Source organism: Gossypium arboreum, chromosome 2, assembly GCF_025698485.1.
Source record: "Gossypium arboreum isolate Shixiya-1 chromosome 2, ASM2569848v2, whole genome shotgun sequence".
Lineage (NCBI taxonomy): Eukaryota > Viridiplantae > Streptophyta > Magnoliopsida > Malvales > Malvaceae > Gossypium > Gossypium arboreum.
In genome coordinates this window covers 3961388-3982976 of record NC_069071.1, presented here as the reverse complement: position 1 = coordinate 3982976, position 21589 = coordinate 3961388, and the positions used below count along the sequence as shown (strand labels likewise).

Below are 21589 nucleotides of genomic sequence, written 5' to 3'. Positions count from 1 at the left end.
TAGCTTCCTCTCTGCCATGATTACACCACAGCACATTTACTATCGGAACTGATTTCTTCCTCAAAATCTTAACATCTCGATCCAAAATCTGCACAAGCTCTTCCTCAAAAGTCAAGTCTGTTTGCACCTTGATCTCTGCAACCGGCACAACATGAGTAGGGTCAGAACGATACCGCCTTAATATGGAGATGTGAAAGACATCATGAATCCTATCCAACTCTGGAGGTAGCTCCAACTGATAAGCCACTAGACCCATTCGCAATCCGATAAAGCTCAATGAATCGTGGACTTAACTTGCCTTTCCTCCCAAACCTTAATATTTTCTTCCAATGTGAAACCTTCAAGAAGACCATATCACCCACAGAGTACTCAATTTCCTTGCGCTTCAAATCTGCATATGACTTCTGTCTATCAGACGCTTCCTTCAACCGGTTTCTAATCAACTTGACCTTATCCTTAGTATCTGCCACTAACTCAGGTCCAAGAACCTGTCGTTCACCCAACTCGGTCTAACAACTAGGTGTACGACATCTTTGCCCATACAGTGCATCATAAGGAGCCATTCGAATACTTGCCTGATAACTGTTGTTGTATGCAAACTCTGCCAACGGTAAGTAATCCTCCCAACTGCCTCCAAAGTCGATAACGCATCCCCTCAACATGTCTTCCAGAATCTAAATAACCCTTTCCGACTGACCATCAGTCTGAGGATGAAAGGTTGTACTAAAGTTCAACCGCGTACCCAACACCTCATGCAACTTTTGCCAAAACTGAGATGTGAATCTAGGATCTCGATCAGAAATAATCGACATTGGCACTTTATGAAGTCGCACTATTTTCGCCACATACAATTTAGCTAACTTCTGAAGTGAATAATCAGTGCGGACAAGTATGAAATGAGCAGATTTGGTCAGCCTATCCACAATTACCCAAATCGAGTCCTTCTTCGACGGTGTCAAGGGTAACCCACTCACAAAATCCATGGTTAGCCTCTCCCACTTCCGAAGTGGTACTTTCACTGGCTGCAAAAGTCCAGAAGGTAATTGATGTTCAACTTTCACTTGCTGACAAGTTAGACATTTTCCCACAGCTTCTGTTACCTCTCGCTTCAATCCAGGCCACCAATACAACTCCTTTAAGTCGCAATACATTTTACTCCTCCGGATGCATAGCACACAGACCTCCATGAGCTTCTTTCAGAATTGCTTGCCTCAAGTCAGAGTCATTCGGAATACAAACTCTACCTCGGTAACACAGAACTCCCTCACTGTTCAGTCCTAACTCAAAAGTATCCCCATTCTTAACCTGCCGGAATCGAGAAACCAGGGACTCATCCCTCGACTATTTTTTCTTAATCTCATCCACCCAGGTCGGCCTAACTTGCAGTTCTACTAACAGACTACCGTCGTCATACAGACTCAAACGAGCAAACATGGCTCTCGGATCGACATGATTCTACGACTTAAGGCATCACCACCACATTAGCTTTGCTCGGTGATACTCAATCGCAGATCATAATCCTTAAGCAATTCTATCCATCTCCGCTGCCTAAGGTTCAGCTCCTTCTAAGTCAGCAAGTACTTAAGACTCTTATGATCTGTGTATATAATATACCTTTCTCCGTACAGGTAATGTCTCCAAATCTTAAGCGCAAAGATTACCGCTGCCAACTCCAGATCATGAGTAGAATAGTTAACTTCATATGGTTTAAGCTGTCGCGATGCAAAAGCAACCACTTTACCTCTTGTATCAGCACACAGCCCAACCCTACATGTGATGCATCACTGCATATGGTAAAATCTTTTCTAGACTCTAGCTGAATCAGAACAGGTGCCTCGATCAGAACTTTCTTCAGCTTCTCAAAAGATTTCTGTTGTTTCTCAGTCCAAACAAACGATACTCTCTTCCTTATAAGCTTTGTCAAAGGCGCTGTCATCATAAAAAATCCTTCCACAAACCTTCTATAGTACCTAGTTAAACCCAGAAAACTTTGAATTTTCGACATTGACCTCAGTGGCTTCCATTCCAGAATTATTTCAATCTTTCGAGGGTCCATCTTGATCCCTTCAGCAAAGACAACATGCCCCAAGAAAGTTACCTCTCTCAACCAGAACTCACACTTATTGAATTTCGCATAAAGTTCCTTCTCCCTCAGCACTTGGAGCACAATACGAAGGTGCTCATCATGCTTCTCCTGAGTTTCAGAATAAACCAGAATATCGTCGATAAAGACGACCACGAATCGATCCAAATATGGCTGGAACACTCGATTTATCAGATCTATAAATACCACAGGTGCGTTTGTCAACCCAAATGGCATAACCAAGAACTCATAGTGACCATACCGAGTTCTGAATGCCGCCTTGTGAATATCCACCTCCTTAACCTTCAACTGATGATACCTAGATCGAAGGTCAATCTTGAAAAATACTGAAGCTCATCTAAATTGGTCGAATAAATCATCGATTCTCGGTAGTGGGTACTTGTTCTTAATCGTCAGTTTGTTCAACTACCGATAATCGATGCACATCTGCATTAACCCATCTTTCTTTTTTACGAACAACACTGGTACTCCCCATGGAGACACACTTGGTCTAATGAAGCCTCTATCCAATAACTCTTGAATTTGGGCTCTCAGCTCTACCAACTCTTTCGGTGTCATCCTATAAGGTGCAATGGACACCAGTGCCGTTCCAGGCAATAAGTCGATTCCAAACTCAACTTCTCGATTCGGGGGCAAACCCAGAAACTCATCTAGAAAAACATCTTGAAAATCCTTGACGGTTCTAATTTTATCCACTGTCAGATCCTTAGTTTTTGATTGGCTTACAAATGCCAAATAAGCCTCACATCCCTTTCGAATCCACTTCTCGACTCTCAATGCCGACACCACATTAGACAGATAATCCCTACGCTCGCCTATCACCAAAAGCTCTCCATCATTTGTGGTCTTTAACATTATTCGCTTAGCAGCACAATCCAAAGTAGCCCTATGCTTAACAAGCCAATCCATTCCCAAAATGAGATCGAATTCTCTGAAAGGTAGCTCTATCAGATCTCCAGAGAAAACTTTTCCTTGAGTTTCTATAGGCACATCTCTATACAGTTTATCTACCCTAACCAAGTAACCCAAAGGACTTAGTACAGATACCCCACTCACGGTCTCCTAAGAGCATACACCCAGCGACCCAGATATAGCACATGCAACATATGAATGGGTAGATCCAATATCTATCAACGCAGTGTATGTCATACTAGAAATCAGAAACGTACCAGTTATAATATCAGGTGCATTATCCTCCTCTCGGTGACGAGCTGCATACACCAACGCCGACTGATGAGCCTCAGCAAATCCAGCACCCCTACTAGGCGCTCCTCTTCCTCTACCGTTTCCATTACCACCTCTGCCTTGCCCACGTCCTCTCAGAAACTATGGTCCACCCCTCACTGGTTGAGCGACCCTCTACTCTAACACTTGAACCTGATTTGGTTACTGGGGATAATCCTTAACCCTATGCTCCATAGATCCGCATCAGAAACAAGCATCAGAACGTTTCTGACACTCACCCATATGCATCTTATCACAATTCCTACAACCCTACGGTCTAACAGCATTCATCGGTACTGCTCGAACTGGCTCCATTACCCTTGCTCTCTTAACATTCCTGTTCATACCACCTGAAAGTCCTGAATCTCTCCTAAAATGGTTCCGATCTTTCTCACGATTCTGTCTTTCTGTATGCTTCACTTCCTCAGCTATCTTAGCTTTCTCCACTAAAGCAGCAAAGTTACGGTCCCTCTGCGGAGCAATCAGCACCCTAAGTTCATCTCTCAGCCCATCCTCGAAGCGTACGCTACGCTCATACTCTGTAACGACAATCTCAAAAGCATATCGGCTCAGCCTTAAAAACTCAGACTCATACTTAACCACTGACTTACTCCCTTGGACCAGGTTCAGAAATTATTTCTGGCGAGCGTCCATGTAACTAGACCCAACATACTTTCCTTTGAAAGCTGTCTTAAATAGCTCCCAAGTCACACTGCCAGAAGGAGTTTCATCTCTCACCGTGAGCCACCACTGATAAGCCACATCCCTGAGTAACGATATGGCTCCCTTCAGCTTCTGCTCCACAGAGCAGTCCAGATCATCCATAATTCGCTCTGTGGCTTCTAACCAATACTCAGCCACATTCGGAGCTACACCAGATACGCCCCTAAATATCTCTACTCCATTGGCCTGGAGCCGCTCAGAAATAGACCCCAGAATTTCATTTTCCGTACTTACCCCAGCAACCCTTTCCAAAATTCGGAGCATTGCCTAGGACAGAGCATCATCCCCGGTACCTCGATCATGAGACTCTACCTCCGTTGTCGGTGGTACCGGTGCATCTGCTGCCGGAACATGTCCTGAAGACGAAGATTCAGCCTGAGCATTACCTCGGTCACGTCCACGGCCTCTTCCACGAGCTGCTCGTGTACTCATTTCGTATTATCTGGTTAAGAATTTTATGAATCAGTTTAATATTTGAGTGTTTATTACAGATGTCTTATGAATAACGATAATTGAGTTTGAGTTTGTTTCCTTTTAGGTAACCTAGTTACGATCTCGATCTACTTATCGAGTTTCTATAGTTCCATTGTTACCCTAACTAAAGTACCATGATAAGGTTTTGTACAAGCATATAATGATATTTGAAACAATCGAAAGGCTCAAAACTTACGAGACTTGGTAGGAGATTCGGTGTGAAAAAAAATCTAATTTTAGAAAACTGATTTTAATATTTAAAATCATCTATTTGTAAAGAGAAAATATTGGAAACATTCTCGAAAACAATTTATAATCAAGTTCTAAAAAAAACGATTTTCGAAAACCTTTATTCAGTGTTTCTTTACAAACTCCCTTTTTTAGACCCATTCCACAGTCGAGTTGTTGCAATTTAGCTCTGATACCACTAAATGTAACACCCCAAACCCGGCCCAGATGTTATTTCCAAATCTAACGTGTCACATGAACTTACGACTTAGTATGCATTCGTTGGTTTAAGTGATTGGGGTGGTCTTTGTAAAAACAGCGGTTGAATGAAAAGCCGATTTATCAATCTTTAGGCTATCCATTTGTTGTGCTTGTTGAGTCTTAGAAAATATTCATTAATTTTGAAAACCCGCACAGCCTAACACTAACAGTTTCGACATAGTATAAATATAATCAGAAAATAAAACCATAGCGAAAAAAGAAATTTAAATAGCGGCCTTATTACAACTTAAAACCCAAAATTAAATCGAATATAAAATAATAAAAATAAACTAACTTAGAAAACCAACTTTGCAGATGATGTCGCCACTCCGAATCCCTCACAGCTCCAAGCCCACTATGGTTGGGGACTTCTTGTAGAGATGAAAATAAAGGGTGTAACATAACCCAACCATAGCCCAAAATAGATCAAACTTTAGAGTCAGACTTATCTGGGCCTTGGCCCAGTACAGAAATCAGAATGAAACCCATAGGCCCATAGCAAATCTGAGCAAATCGAATGAAACCTATAGGCCTATAGCGGATCTGAACAAATATATCATTAATGCGTAAATCCCAACCCAGAGCCATCCATAACACCCCGCATCAGCCTTACACCATGTGGGAGACTACTCGACCCACCCAACCGCTACACACCACGAAATTGCAAATAAGTCACCGGATATTGTGACGAAGTCACCAGATCTGAATATTGTGGCTAGGCCATCGAGCAGATATATATATGTGGCGAAGCCACCGGATGCAGCCGAGGTGCGGATATTGTGACGAAGTCACCGAATCAGATATATGTGGCGAGGCCACCGATTGCAAATGAGGCGCGAGCGTTTCCTCCATTAATATAAACCCATGTCCCATGCAACATAAATAATATGTCATGGCATACGCATCTGAAATGAATATCATGCTTTTCAGAAAAAAAAAAAATAACCCTAGGGGTAAAATTGTAATTTTGCATGCATAAGGGTATTTCAGTAATTATTACCTATTGCTAAGGTTTCATGCTCATTCTAACGTTTACCAAGTAATCAGAAGTACTTACCTCGTCTTTTTACCAAAGTGGGCCCGTTGGCTCATTGGCCCGTTTTCGGCCCATTAAGCCCAAAAATATCGTTGTGCACGAAAATGCACACTCTGCACTCTAATCATCCAAATGCACCATATTCATTAACAACTATCTCACGAGTGCTCGCACGCTCGCGAGTTCACATAATACTAACGTTTCGGTATTTCAGCTTTTACCGATTCAGTCTAATGGAGGGTGTCGTTTACACACCTAGTTGATGACGATTGATGACGATATCTCCCACGCGATAATCCTACAATCGATTACTAACACATTAGACTTACGAATTAACAATAACTAACATAAATCCACGTCAACTAACCCAATCATCACACAAGTTAGTCATTTACACACGAGGAGCAAAATAGTCATTTAACACCCTAGGGGCAAAATGGTAATTTTACCCCACAAGGGTATCTCGGTAATTCTACCTTACATGGGTATTTCGATATTTCTACCCTATAAGGGTATTTCGGTAATTCTACCCTACAGGGGTATTTCGATAATTCTACCCTACAGGGGTATTTCGGTAATTATACAACTTATCCACTTGGGCCTACGGACTCATTGGGACCATATGGCCCATTTCAGCCCATCGCGGCCCGAAATAGCCGTCCTACTGCTAGAGTAATGAGAAATACACACCTGTTAGGAGACTGCAGTTAATCTGCGCTCCAAACACTCTTAACTGACGCCTAACCCAAACGAACACGTCACAAAGCGAAAGGGATCAGCCAAGAAGGGTATGCCTACTCTCCTCATGGTTTGCTCTGTTTAAAGCCAGCTCTCCATCTCCTCTTATGTTATCTCCATCTACCCTTATGTTAGCTTCCCGATGTTGGATCCCTCCATCACCAGAGTTTAAAACCAACACCAACTCTTGCCGTCCCAACATAGCAAAATAATCAACCTTTGCATGCCAAAGGATTCAAACCAAAGTCCTCTCACATGCCAACTCACGCCACCACCACTAGGCCATCAACTCATTTGTATCATAAATCCAACACATTAAACTTTAAAGCACACCTACTTGCTTCCAGATTTATTGAAAAGAAAAACCAAAATATATTGCAAGAGCCAAGACTTGAACCTTGGACCCCTTGCTTCCTCTATGGCGTCACTTCCTTGTCCCCTAAGTGGCGCCACCTTGCCACTACACCACACTCCTTTTTGTATCATCTTTTACCCCTTTACTCTTAAAAGCCCAAACGCCAATTGCATCACCTGTTCATAAAATTAAAATTCCGAAGATTACTACGGATTTAACTTAAGTTTGGGCCTTCCAAAGGCCCACTAACCTGCTAAAATATATATCTTAACCAACCAGAACACACACAAATTTTAAAAATCACAGAAACACAGAAAACCCAAAAATTGGGGCGTTACAAATTTAACTTAATTTAACTACTATCATTTAGTATTCACTAAATTTCAGAACATAAAAAATACAAGAACCAAAAATGATAAATTTAGAGTACATAGCAATAAATAAATCGATAAGGATAAATAGTAAAAATTAATTTTTTAAAGATTATTATTAGTTAAGTAATTTTAATTTTTCATTATTTTGAATTTTCCCAAAATTTTCTTTATTGTTTTATCCCCCCTCCACCCCTCCAAAACCCCCCGGGGGATGTGCATAGAACTAGTCTCAATAGATATCATTAATTTCCATAATTGATTAACATTTTCATGAATTGATAGACAAGATAGAAAAGGGAAACTGAAAGGTTTACAATATTGTCGGTCATTTATTTAATAAAACAAAAAAAAGTAAAATTATATATTTAAAACCTTTAAAGTGATTTAAATGAAAACTTTTAAACAGTTAAGTGATTATTTAGTAATTTTTAAAATTAAATGATTAAAATATAAATTTATTAATTTATTGATCTTGAGTATAGTTTACCCCAAGTAACAACGTCAATTAAATTTAAGAGGTTCATTTCTTAATATGTCAAATTTGGTATACATATTATAATTTGATCCATATGTTTAAAATAGGCTCAATGTTACGTTTGAGCCAACATTTATACTCTCGAAATGACTTGATTGATACGATACTTATACTAGTTCAATTAGAAAGTTTCAAAATTTAGCGACCAATTAAAAATCTAAATCATTATTTCAAAACATTAACTATGATTAGATTTGTTCAATGGTCAATATACCTACCCTAACTCAAATTCCTTCTCAATAATTGGGAGGATTCGAAAAAAACAATCGCTATACTAGGAGTGAGTTTATGTAAAAAAATTTAAATTTATTTAAAATATAAATTTAATTCGAGCCCCAATATTCAAATATCAACTCAAGTATGTTTTCAAGCTTATGATATGTTACTTTTCCTTTTATTTATGCATTATATCATAAGAAAATTAAATATGTTATATCATAATCTATATATTTAAAAAAGGTAAGTTATTTATATTTAAAAATTTAGTAAAAGATATATAATAGTAGTGACAGAAATATATAATTATCAAATTTTAATAAAAATAATATATTTCTTAAAAGGTTTAAAAATTTAGGTAGAATTAAACAAAGTTTAGATTGATTATTTCGAGCCAGACCGAATTTAAAGAACTATATATAATATTGAAATCATATATTTATCTAGCTCGAACTCAACCTGATTTGATTGTAAACACTTCTAGCTACAATTAACTAAAATATTTTTGAAATCAAATTGCGACCTTATGATCTGGTGGTGTGCATGAAATGAATAGTGAATACCAATCATCTAATTGGATCACATACCTGATGTTGACATCATACCTTTCAAATATAGCATTGTATGTAGATTTCTAAAAATCGCATATTATACCTTAAATTATATCACACCTGTGATATAAGTGAAAAATTTTATGTAACAAATTTTAAAAAATTGTACAAAACCAAATATATTTCTAGTTGAAATGGTAAAGTTAAAATAGTAGAAATTATTATATCTTGGTTCAAATTTCGTGTTTTTCATCATGTGTCTAATTTTTTAAATTTATCAAAATATAAAAAATATAAATACTCTCAAAATAATATTTATTCATTTGTAAAATAAATGAGTTTGGACCCCTTGCAAGCCTAATTCCATCCTATAAAACACTGTACATTTACATATATATATATATTGGATTATAGGTGCCTATGAACCGGTTTAGATTAAGATTCGATTTTAAAAATTTCAAATCTGGCTCAAGCCAATAAAAATTCCCATATCACCATTTAAAAATTAAAAAATATTAAAATATATTATTTTATATTTATATTTATATAAAATCTAAAAAATATTTAATTTAAATTCAGATTGGATCAAACCACATAAGCTAAGTGGGCCATCCATATTATTAACAACTCTATATTTACTCCAATTTCTATTTATGACACTAAAACTTTTATGTTTAATCATTATCAAGAAAAATAAATAAATAATCCAAATTAATTATTAATATAAGATAATGAAAAAATAGGAATTGAAGAGCCATTGGCTTGCCAGCCTCTAATTAAAGATGCTTCTTATTTATTGTTGCTTCGTCAATTCCAGCATTCTCAATTTACCGGCTAAAAACAAAATACATTAAACCTTTTTGTCTACCTAAGCCTTTTTATGTTTTTCAAATAATTCAGTTTGGGATTAATCTACACCTATTCATAGATCGAGTTTTTCGTTTAAATTTAACGTTTTGTCCGATATTTGAAAAGGTTAAGCTCGTAAAAATAAGCCTAAACAAAAAATAAACTCATTTAAAATAAGATTAAATTTGAGTTTAAACATTTGAAGTTAGACTTGGCCCAAACCCTTTTTATTTTTAATATATATTATGTAAACATTAAAATGTTAGATGTCTATATATAAAATTTTTATAAATAAAATAAATTATTAAATAATAAATTAAAGATAATATGAGGGAGTTTAAAATGAATTTAGACCAAATATATATAAATATGAGTAGATTTAGATAAAATTTTAAATTTATATTTTAGACTAAGCGAATTTGGACAAACATACATTATGTTGATATTATACTTAAAACTTAATCCGAACTTGAATCGGCACCACCCATTTAATATATATTATTTGATGGACTACATTATTAAGATAGAACCGGCAAAAGCTATACACTTCGCAATTATTTGATATACTTTCCATTAATATTAAGAAAGACTGACTTTAATTTTGAGTTTGACAATCAAACCATATGATAAGGACTTGATTGGCTTGGAAAGTGCTAGGCTTATACTAAAAATTTTTAGGTAAAAATATCTATTTAGTCCCTCTCAATTTTAATATCGAGCAGATTGATCTCATAAAAATTAAAGTAATTTAAATTTTGTTAATTTTAAAAATGAGTAATTAAAGATAATTAATTACAAAATTTAATATTTTTACTAATTGTACATAATTTTAATTAATATAATAATAAATTAGGCCCTTTACCACCATGGGCATTAATAATGTTATAGAAATTTCAAAAATAGTCCCATATCTTTGTTTAAGTTTACATTAAGTCATTGATGTTTCAATTGTTATGATTTGATTTTGAATTTTATCAATTGATATTAATTTGATTACTGGTCCGTTAATGGCCGTTAATAGTGTTAATACAAATCTGACATTTCAGAAGTTGTACCATTAAATGCGGCTTCCATGTCACGGAAAAGAAGAAGGAGTAACAGCTCAAAAAAAGAGAAGAACTTGCGGAGAGAGATTAGAGAAATGAAGAAAAAGAGAATAAAAAGTCAAGAAAAAGAGAGCAAATGGAAATCAAAAGGGGAAGAGAAAACCCATTTCGGGTTGTTGAATTCTCGGGGCTCTAGTTATTTGCTCGCAAATCCAATGGTGAAAAGCCTCATTGGACGGAGGAGAGGCACATATCCTGGGATTAGGCCGATCTGACGGTTGGAAAAGGTTTAAGCTTCAACTTGGGCTTTTGTCCTTTTGTTTGGTCTAGAAGAAATCTGAATCAGTGAACGGAGAGGGGAGGAGTTGTGGTGGCACTATCGGCCGGAGGACCATCGATGGCTGTGAGCAGCGACTAGGGTTTGGTTAGAAGAAGAGAAAAAAGAAGATGGGAAAGAATATATTGGTCCGAATATAAAAGTGAACTACAAAGCGTAACAATTGAAACATCGGTGACCAAAATTAAACTTAAACAAAGATATGGGACTATTTTTGAAATTTACCTCAGATATTGTTACGCATTTATTAGCTTATCCCAGCAATCACTTATATGCCATTCCATGCATGCATCCACATTTCCCAATCCCCATAAAATATTTGCCATCATTTTCACCGATATTATTTTAATAGCGTCGGATTGGATCGGATCGGATCGGTCGGTAAATTTAACTAGACAAAAAATTAATCGATACATAATTAATTTTATTTATAATTTAATTAAGATATTTTTTATGTTTTATCAATATAAAATATAGTGTTAAATCATTATTTGGGATTTAAATTTGGTAACTTTTTCTACATTGAAGTATGAATTTTTTTGAGTTCAAGTTAGACTTTAAACTTCACAATTGTTCTCATATTGGGGTCTAGACTAGACAGTTGTTCTTACATTGGGGCTTGAACTTTTTTTTCAAGTTAGTCCAAGAACTTGACAATTATTTTCACATTGAGGCCTGACCTGAACTTTTAGGGTTTTCAAGGACTAATTTGAAAAAAAAAATTTGACCCTAGTATTGAAAAAATTGTTAAATCAGGATCTATCTTGAATAAAAAAAAGTTTAGTTCCCAATGGAAGAACAATTCTAAGATGACCTAACTTGAAAAAGTCAAACCCCAATATAAAAAATGTTACCATGTTTTGATCCTAAAAAGTGATCTAACCCCAAATATACATATATGCATGTAGGAAACAACAAGTTGAGTACGTTGAGCTTAAATCATCTCTTGTGTTGTTGAATTATTTTGAATCACTCTTTGAGTAAAACGCTGTTGACATAGGAAGGGGTTTTGAACTCTGTAACTAATTTTTGGATAAAATATATTATAAGTCTTTAAACTCTTCGTAAATTTGGAATTTAATACGCTACTTTTTAGATGTAAAAAATTAGGTCCAACTTGTAGCATTATTAAGATTATTTTGTTAAATTCAAGTTCACTACAACGACATTATTTTAGGTACATTACTACCAAATGAGTTCTTTTTCATTTCAAAATGTCACACACTAACAAATTTAATAAAACAAAAATTAACATAATTAATAATTAGACTTGAATTTTAAAATCTAGAAAGCAAAGGAACTAAATTCTTGAAATTACATATTTTAACCATTTTCTTTTTCAATTTCAATTATTTCCTTATTTGCAACTCAAAACACAACAAATCCACAACTCAATACTAACATACACGATATAAGAGAATTTGCCTCCTCCTATACATAATTTTAAAAAATAAAATGTTAGGTGCAGTGGTAAACCGTATTCACTCTTATTAAAAGAACTCAATAGTTGAGAGAGGAAATCATTACCCTCAATTTTTATTTTTTATAAATTAATTATAATTTTTGAGGAGAAATTAAAAAATTTATTTGGATAAGGAAATTTGCATATTTAATCATTTAAGGACTACATATTTTTAGTATTACTTTTTTTTTTATATTGACTTTGAGGTCAAAGTTTTAAAATAATTGAGGTTTGGCAGCCAACATTGGTTGAACTTTAAACCCAAGAATCTTTGTACGTCAATTATGCAAATGGTGAAAGAAATGATCCCTTTCTGTCTTCGAATTTTCAGATATCTCAGCCTTTCACTATCTGTGTTTTAACTTTAAATTCCCTTCAATTGATGTAAAATAGTATAATACTTTTGTTTGAAATTATTCCTTGTCACAACAATTGTCAAGTGGTAGAAAAAGATGGGGATGGAATTTGATCCAATTTTCAACATGCCTGAGTGATTTTAGGTTTTATATTATTTCGGCTTTGATTTACTTGTAAGATGAAATTATTCGGGTTTGTTAGTGAATTTTTGAGTTAAGTTATTTCGAGTTATTTATTTATGTTATTTTAAGTTTAGGTTAATAATTAGGATTTGAGTCATTTTGAATTTAAGATTTTTTTATTTGAGTTGGGAAAGTTTTCAATTAACATTTAAAAGCTTTTCTAGAAGAGTTAGCCATGTTAATATGTGTTAGAAATTGTGTGACTCGAATCTCGTCACTTGTTGAAAAAATTCATGTGTTCTTATTTTTCTTATTTTTATCGACGTCTACTATATCAATATGAAAATAAGACAACCCCTACCCCAATGTTTCCAGAATTGGATTGGTGATTGAACTAATCAAATCGCCAAATTTTAATTCGATTGGTCCAAAATTAAAGAAATTTGAAAAATAGGTAAAATTTTGACAAAATTAAAAACAAAATTTTATAAACACAAATAAATAACAATAATCACACTTCGATTTATGTTAGTTTTTCTCCTCTCTTTTTTTTTCTTAATAATAATTATTATTTTAAGTATTAGGGTGGGTTGGGTTGATATACTTAAGTATTTGGATTTTGCCGGTTGATATTTTTTTCTCGATTTGGACCATTAATTTGGACTAAAAACATTAAAAAATAGTTCAACCGGCTTACGGTTCAAATTCGATTTTAAGTGCTTCACTCTAAAATCTATCTAACTCTTTTATCTAAATTGGTATATTGATTGTTTTCCAGTTTGGCCTGTCGAATTGACCAGAGTTTAAGATTAGACCCCAAAAAACTTAATGGTGGGGCATGTAACTCGGCGGATCCGGCCAACCGGCCGTTCAATATCAATCTAAGCTGTTCACAGATATATTAGATAAGCAATATTGAATGAAACTGCCTTTGTGAACTTCAGTCCAAACCCTATTTGACTCAAACTTTTAGGCACACCTCATTGGTCTTCAATCCTTTTCTACACCACCTTCATACCATATCAATTTCATGAGATGGAAAATTATCCATCCATATATAAAATTAATCAAATTTTCATGTGATGATGATGGATCATGACAAACAATACATATACGATCAATTCAATTGTAAAATTTCAATATAGGTGATCCCTTTTTCTTGTTAGGTTGGAGAATGAAAACAAAAACAAAGAGAAAGTTATGAAGTGGAAGCATTAAGATTAGGTTCCCAAAGGGCAAAATTAGAGCACAGTTGGGGGGTATGTAGGGCCTAAAGACGGCTTGCCATTAGCTGTATCGAAAGCTAAACTTATGATGGCACTTTCTATTTCAATGCAGCGGTCTACATCAACCTTAATCTCTCCCACCTATATATATACATGCATACACATATACACATATTCACCACAATTTAATCTTCTAAGTTCAAAACATTGATGACAATGGCAACTCTAAGCAGTGCTTTTCTTTTCATCTTCTCTTGTTTCCTTGCATGTTCGATCTCGGTTTCGGGACGACCCACCACTTTCCTCGAAGATTTTAGAATCACTTGGTCCGATTCCCATATCAAGCAAATCGATGGAGGGAGGGCCATTCAACTTATTCTAGACCAAAATTCAGGTTTAACTTTTTAAAAATAATAATCAATGATTAAATGTGTTAACCCTTCGATAATGTGTTGTTAATTCATTTTGTTTTATAGGCTGTGGATTTGCTTCCAAAAGACAGTATTTGTTTGGACGTGTCAGCATGAAGATCAAGCTTATCCCCGGTGACTCGGCCGGAACCGTCACCGCCTTTTACGTACGTAAAGCTACCTACCGACATAACTTTTATCCTTTAATCGGTTTTTCATTGTAGTCTGGTATTGCAGATGAATTCTGATACGGACACTGTAAGAGACGAGCTAGATTTCGAATTCTTGGGAAACCGAACTGGGAAACCATACACGGTCCAAACCAACATATATGCTCATGGTAAAGGTGATAGAGAACAAAGGGTTAACCTCTGGTTTGATCCAGCTGCTGATTTCCATACATACACAATTATGTGGAACCATCATCATATTGTGTAAGTCCAGTATCTAGCTATAAATGTGACATTAATAAGCATATATGACATTAAAATTTGACCATTTGGGTGGTTTTTCTTAACAGGTTTTATGTAGATGAAGTGCCAATAAGAGTATACAAGAACAATGAAGCAAAAAACATCCCATACCCAAAATTTCAACCTATGGGGGTATATTCGACTCTATGGGAAGCTGATGATTGGGCAACAAGGGGAGGACTTGAGAAAATTGATTGGAGCAAAGCACCATTTTTGGCTTATTACAAGGATTTTGACATTGAAGGGTGTCCAGTTCCAGGGCCAGCAAATTGTGCTAGTAACCCTAGGAACTGGTGGGAAGGTACTGCTTATCAAGCTCTTAATGCCATGGAAGCTAGGAGATACAGGTGGGTTCGGATGAACCACATGATCTACGATTACTGCACCGACAAGTCTCGGTACCCGGTCACCCCACCGGAGTGCATGGCAGGTATATGAAGTACTATCAAGAGTTCCCATTATTCCATATCCAACTGAACTGTCCAGAATATTTGATATACCAATATGTTTCTTGTCATATAAACTTTGATGTATATGCCTCCCTTTGTACCATAATAGCTATATGTATATGCTATAAGAGGGCCATGCAAAAATTGGGGTTATAAAGGGAAATAAATTGTGATCGGGTGTGCAAATATTTGATTTTAAAACTTGTATTTATTATTATTATTATTGTATTATCCAATTCAGAGTTTGCAGGCCTAAGACAAAACTACTTGCTGCTTCATTTTACGGGTTGATGAAAACAAGGAAAGAGTGAATGTTAGAAATTCAAAATTAGTGTTTGAAGTAATTGGCTTTCAATTGATTTTCAGAATGGTCCCCTTTTGTTTTGGTTTTTCCTGTTATTCACTTTAAATGTTTGGCTAGAATTTGGCTCATTTTGGTCGTCCCCGAAGTGCATAAAAAGCTCATAATGGTCCCAGTGTGAAGGGATACTCCTCGCATCCTTCACTTCTAATACCATATTTTTTGTTTGGAATCAATTAAGGTGGGTTTAGATAGACGTTGCATTTATTTGTAGTTAGTGTAAAAACAACGATAACGGTGAGATTAGATACTATAATGATACTATAGTATGAGATAAAAAAAGTAAACTAACCGTGCACTGTCCATCCAAATCCATATTTAATTTATTTTCTTGGAGAAACAAAAATTTTGTACTTTGAAATAATTCTCTTTCAATTATTTAATACAATCACTTTTAAAGGTGATATTTAATAAATGTTTATTTGAATTTTACATTTATAATTATTTCTTTTATGCTTAGGTCTATGAATTTTAGGATATACCATATTATAACAAGCTTAATTATGTGAAAATTAAATTTATAAAAATAAATAAAATTTTGATTGAAATAATAAAATTAAAGGTTTGAAGACTTTAGTGTTTTAGATTTAATTTTTTCTAGATTTATTTTAGATTTAGATTGATTTTCCTAGATTTTATAAGAAGAAATAAAAATAATCTCCTAATAATATTTATTATTTTGTAAAATAGATAAAATTGTTAATTAATTTTTAATTGAGTTTATATTACGAGTTAAGTGAACCAAATATGTAAATATGTATTACATTATGGTACAAGATACGGTTAAAAATTATATAAAATTATATTTATAAAAAAATTATTTTAAAATTAAATGAAATTTTAGTTGAAATCATCAAAATTTTACCATTAATGGCTCATGGATAAAGGAGGAAAATTTTCAAGTGCGATTCGCTAAATCTTTTGGTCGTTTAATTTGATAATTTAGTAAAGTATAAAATAATGGGGATAGAGAAAAGAATTTTAGATACGCACCTTTTTGGTCATTGAGCACAACAAAGGGGTTATAAATTATAATTCATGATGACAGCTCACATCCTCAAGGAAATAAACAACTTGGCAGTCTAGGGTTATTTACTAGGATTTTTACAGTCTAGGTCCCCACTAGGCATAAATTCTCATATGACCCCCAATTGATTGCCTTCTGGAGGCAAACACCATTAAAGCTAAGAGAGAAAGGGCCATCCTTTGATGCCGCAGCAAAGCTACAATATCTTCCACAACTCCATTCTCATTAGTCCATATTTAAACATGAATAAATTCCCATGCAAGAAGTCCCAAGTGTGAATTATTTAGTAATTTGAACTTTGTGTTCTGTCATTGCAGCCAATATGTTGGAATAACGAGTGAAACAAAACATGCTTGAATTCCAGCTAAAAGCAGTCATTTAATAGAGGTAACATATTGTTGGAATATGACATACCAGTGGCAAAGAAATGAATGTGTTGGGACAAAGAATCTAATATTCAAGGAAACTCTACCAATCAAGTGAAACACTTTTGATCAAAGTAAATAATGCCTTAGATAAGTCAGGACAAAACATAAAGAAGGGAATGCCACAAATCATTGTTGGCCATAAGGTAATTGTATAGTGCTAGTGGGCACAAACCTACATTGAATGCTTCTTATTTCAGCAAAACGGAATTGGTTTTAGGTACCTGCATGGACAAGAGAAGCTTTAATCTTCAGAGTTTTGCTGCTTTGGCAGTAATTGAAATTCACACGCCTCTTCTGCTCGTGAAAGGGTTCTCCGGGACAGGATGGATCAGCTTAGGATCATAGATTATGACTTATAAGATCTTTAATTATTTGTGGCATTGATTTTCACTGCAATTGGCTCTGAGCAATAAGGACAATTTCCAAACAGAACATTGAATGACCTGCAACACAAGATTCACAACCATAAATCAAGCAACCAAGTTGCCACGGACGAAATTGAAGATAAGTTTGTGCTAATATCTTTTCATAAACTAATTGCAAATAATCAAAGCTAATTTGAATGTGAGGTATGTACAAGCAATAAGGCAAATTCAAAGGCAACCCGGTTTACTATGAATGAAAAGTCAAGTACCATGAATCATATAACTTGAAGGGTCATTTGCCAAACGACACACACAAAAGGTAAAAAGAGAAAAAGGCACTATATCACTATCTTAGCAAACCTTAACACACCATTTAGTCTAACGGACAAAAGTAGCTCCGACAATTTATTGGACAACGTTTTGGATAATGTACTAGTGCCTTCAAAAGCTTGGAAAAACATAGCCCCTTCAACTTTCATGTAGGTCCGTCTTGATCAGACTCCAGAAATAGTGCTACCATACATAGTTGCAACTGAAAAATATGAGGCCAGTAACGGTCGATCCTACCTCTACTAAAGGCTACTAGTTGTATCAATAAGATATAAAGGAGGACACATAGACGAGTATCAAGTGACCCAACTTGTTTGCAGGTTTGATCATTCAGGTAGACAGGTAGCCCAATGCCAAAAGCAGGAAATTCCGCAAGCAATTAATTTTGAATTGATCACAGCACATAGTGGACAGGAATAAAATTATACTCCGACACAGTGTAGATTAAAAGATACAAGTACACTAAGAGCTCCACATACTGCCTTGTCGTCGTGATCGACCTTAACCAGTCCAGTAGGCACATGCTGTGGAAAGCCTTACTACAACTGTTATTCTCACAAGTGTAATCAGTTGCACTTCCAGTCTGAGGTCCAAGCTCATCACCTACAGGAACATTTGAGAATTAAGTCTCAAAACAATAGTTCAGAGACATCTAAAGCATGTGAAGCATTACCAATGGGGAGATATTGAGCATAACAGATTCCACATTCATCTAGATGATTGTTGGTCTCTGCATCAGCAAGCCTTGGCAATTGGGTGTTCAAAAGACACTCAAGATTTTCTAAAAAGGCTTTGTCCCTCTCCCTAAACAATTAATCAGACTATGTAAAGTTAGTACAATGGAATGAAATCTACCCCTTATACAACACGATGTTATAAGCTTCTATCCTCTTAAATTAGATGGAAGACTTCAAGGCTCCAATTCCAGGCATTCTCTGTTTCTAGAGAAGGAATTAACAGATTGCATGCAGAAAATTACGCGACTCGGTAATTTTCTTCCTCCACTGTTAACCTTACGTTCACTTCACTAGTACAAAAGTTAAAAATTTAAGATGAGACTCAAGGGCATACCATTTATCAACATTTCTTTTCCATGTCTTTCTCAAGGAGTTCACAGTATTACCTAAACCCATAAAACGACACCTACAAACACGTAAATATTCGTTATTCATACTGAACAAAACCAACTTGCTAGCAGCTTTTAATATAATTTTATATGAATTCTTACTCTGGTAATGATCTAGGATCATTGTTATCGATGAACAATATGATGAAGCAACCATTTCCTGAGTAGCAAATAGTTAAACCTTGTGTTCAGTAATAAAGGAGGGGGCAAGAAAATTTTAATGTACATAAAAGAAGACGGTATGAAGTAATGACTCACCTACGTGGATTTGGCGACTCGGAATGGCTCGAGATGCTTGCTTTGAATCAACAATCTGAAGGGACCTGTCAATTTCATCCAAAGTAGACCAGAATGCTTGAAGCTTCTCCAGATGCTGGATACAAAGAGAAAACACCTAAGTTCTAATAATAGTTAAACATGCCATGGCACCAAAAATATGTTCTGAAGCAGAATAGAATTACATTGGGTTCAAAAATGTCGAAGCAAATACCTTCTCAAACTGTTGTACCAAGTTTTTCAGTCTCGAGTTCATTGACCATTTTAAATTGAAGACATAGGGAACATCCTGAGAACAAAGCAGAGTAAGATAAAACACCTGTAGGACTACATTGGAAAAATTAAGACCAAAAAGATAGGAGACAAACCGCTGAAACCATTGGAGGAACTCTAGGATAAGCTTTATCCAATTGAATTTCCATAACATGCACTCTTCCCTTCTTATCTCTAGCACCGAAATATACAAGAAGGATAACAGGATAGCAACTAGGAACAAAGAGGATAACATGAAATATAAAAGGAGAACAAAACTACAGAGGGTTACAATACCAATACCGAAGTTCGACAATAGAAACATCTTAACAGGTATATAGAGATATATGGTGTACTGAGGATTTTATAACTCCAATATCAACTGTTTATCAATTTTCAGAAAATATATTCAAGCCTTTAGGTTTCAGATATAGCCAATTCTGTATCAATACCATATTAAAGATATAAAAGTACATGACTATAACATTGATAAGAATGGAGTACAAAAAGAGCTAGTAATGGATACAGTAAGAACAATTAAAGACAGCACCAAGCTGGATATTGCAGGTTAGTTACATAACCCAGATTATCATCACCATCCTAAGAAAATATACAGGTTCCATTCGTTTGCAGAAAACCAAAGGATTATCATGATTAGGTGACTAACCCTGGAAGTTGCACTAGCTGTTTACTACAAAATCTAATGCTCCAAAAACTTTCCCATATTAGATGGATTGTCAATACAATCAAAAGTGTACTTACAAAACACGAAAAATAAGGAAACTTAGGTCTCCTCCGGCCCTCACCAAATGCTCCCATCCAACCTCTTCTATCTGTACAAATAAAAGTAACTCATCAAGAGAAACCAAACAAAACCAATAAAATGGTTGACATTAGAATAAATATAAAGGGAAAAAAAAATTTAAATGACCTCAGAGTAAACTGTACTATAAAATGAGGACGATTTAGCCAACTCTCTACATCTAGCCTGTTGATTAACTTCCTGCAAGCAAAAAAGGACTCAATAGCAAAATAAATATGTCTAGTAATTTCAAGCCAACCAAATTGGTTTTGATTATTTTATGTCTACATTTATATCTATTAAACGATAAAGTTTGAATACCAGAAAGCATAAGACCCTAAATTCTTTCAGGCATCTTCACAAACAATTCATCAAAAATTGTGAAGATCAAGCAACACAAGTGGGCAACAAGAAAGCGCTGAAAGAAAATAAAATTACCATTAGCTCCTCTTCTCTAAGGAGAAGAAAGAACGGGAAACGCTCCGTTAACGTTTGGCTGGTGCTGGTATGGTGACGGCGGCTTGAGCAGCGTTTGTAGCGGCGGTTTCAGGCGTTTCTGCTTTGCCCCTCTTTGGCGCTGTTTTCTGGTTGGTTTAGGCGCGAAAGTATTTAGATTCTTTACTTGATGGACCGGCATCGGATCGGCTGTGGATCGGGCCTATGCATATGTTATTTGTTTTTTTAATATAATTATTATATTTAATATTTAACATAAATAATTAATATATTTAATTTTTTTTCTATGGTATAAATTAAATAATATATGAAATAAAATTAAATTACATATCATAAACTTGAAAACACGTGGGGCGAAGCCAGAAAATTTTTTTAAGATGTCAAAATTAAATTATAATTTTTATGATAGTAAAAATGTAATTTTAAAAGGATTAAATCAAAATTTTATCATTTTTGGAGGGCCAGAGTATAATTTTACCTTTATTAATTTAAAATTTTAAAGGGCTAAAATAAAAAAAATTCCATTTTAGGGTGGCTAGGCCCTTGCCAGCCCTAAAAACATGTCTTACTTCAATTTTAGATATTGAAACTTAAACACGTTTATATTTTAAACGAG

General features: G+C 35.0%; 2 protein-coding genes across 5 annotated transcripts; one reads left to right on the top strand and one right to left on the bottom strand.

Moving 5' to 3' along the window:
- The first annotated feature begins 14366 nt into the window (after window positions 1–14366).
- Window positions 14367–15878, top strand: LOC108468121 (probable xyloglucan endotransglucosylase/hydrolase protein 6). Its single transcript, XM_017768978.2, has 4 exons — window positions 14367–14612; window positions 14695–14795; window positions 14866–15062; window positions 15149–15878. The coding sequence occupies exons 1-4, from the start codon at window positions 14429–14431 to the stop codon at window positions 15537–15539; spliced, it is 873 nt and encodes a 290-aa protein (XP_017624467.1). The 5' UTR covers window positions 14367–14428; the 3' UTR covers window positions 15540–15878.
- A 1398-nt stretch (window positions 15879–17276) lies between these two features.
- On the bottom strand, window positions 17277–21170 carry LOC108469135 (uncharacterized). 4 transcript variants are annotated; one of them, XM_053025282.1, is made up of 11 exons: window positions 20956–21170; window positions 20647–20718; window positions 20478–20548; window positions 19832–19949; window positions 19678–19752; window positions 19446–19560; window positions 19290–19347; window positions 19133–19204; window positions 18735–18865; window positions 18541–18664; window positions 17277–17809 (listed from the first exon to the last, which is right to left on the bottom strand). In XM_053025282.1, exons 1-11 carry the CDS (start codon window positions 20956–20958, stop codon window positions 17731–17733), a joined length of 918 nt encoding a protein of 305 aa, XP_052881242.1. In that variant the 5' UTR covers window positions 20959–21170; the 3' UTR covers window positions 17277–17730. The 4 variants fall into 4 exon arrangements, with proteins under 4 accessions (XP_052881242.1, XP_017625513.1, XP_052881243.1 ...); XM_017770024.2 differs by having other exon boundaries at window positions 19832–19910; XM_053025283.1 differs by lacking the exon at window positions 20647–20718.
- Window positions 21171–21589: the final 419 nt, after the last annotated feature.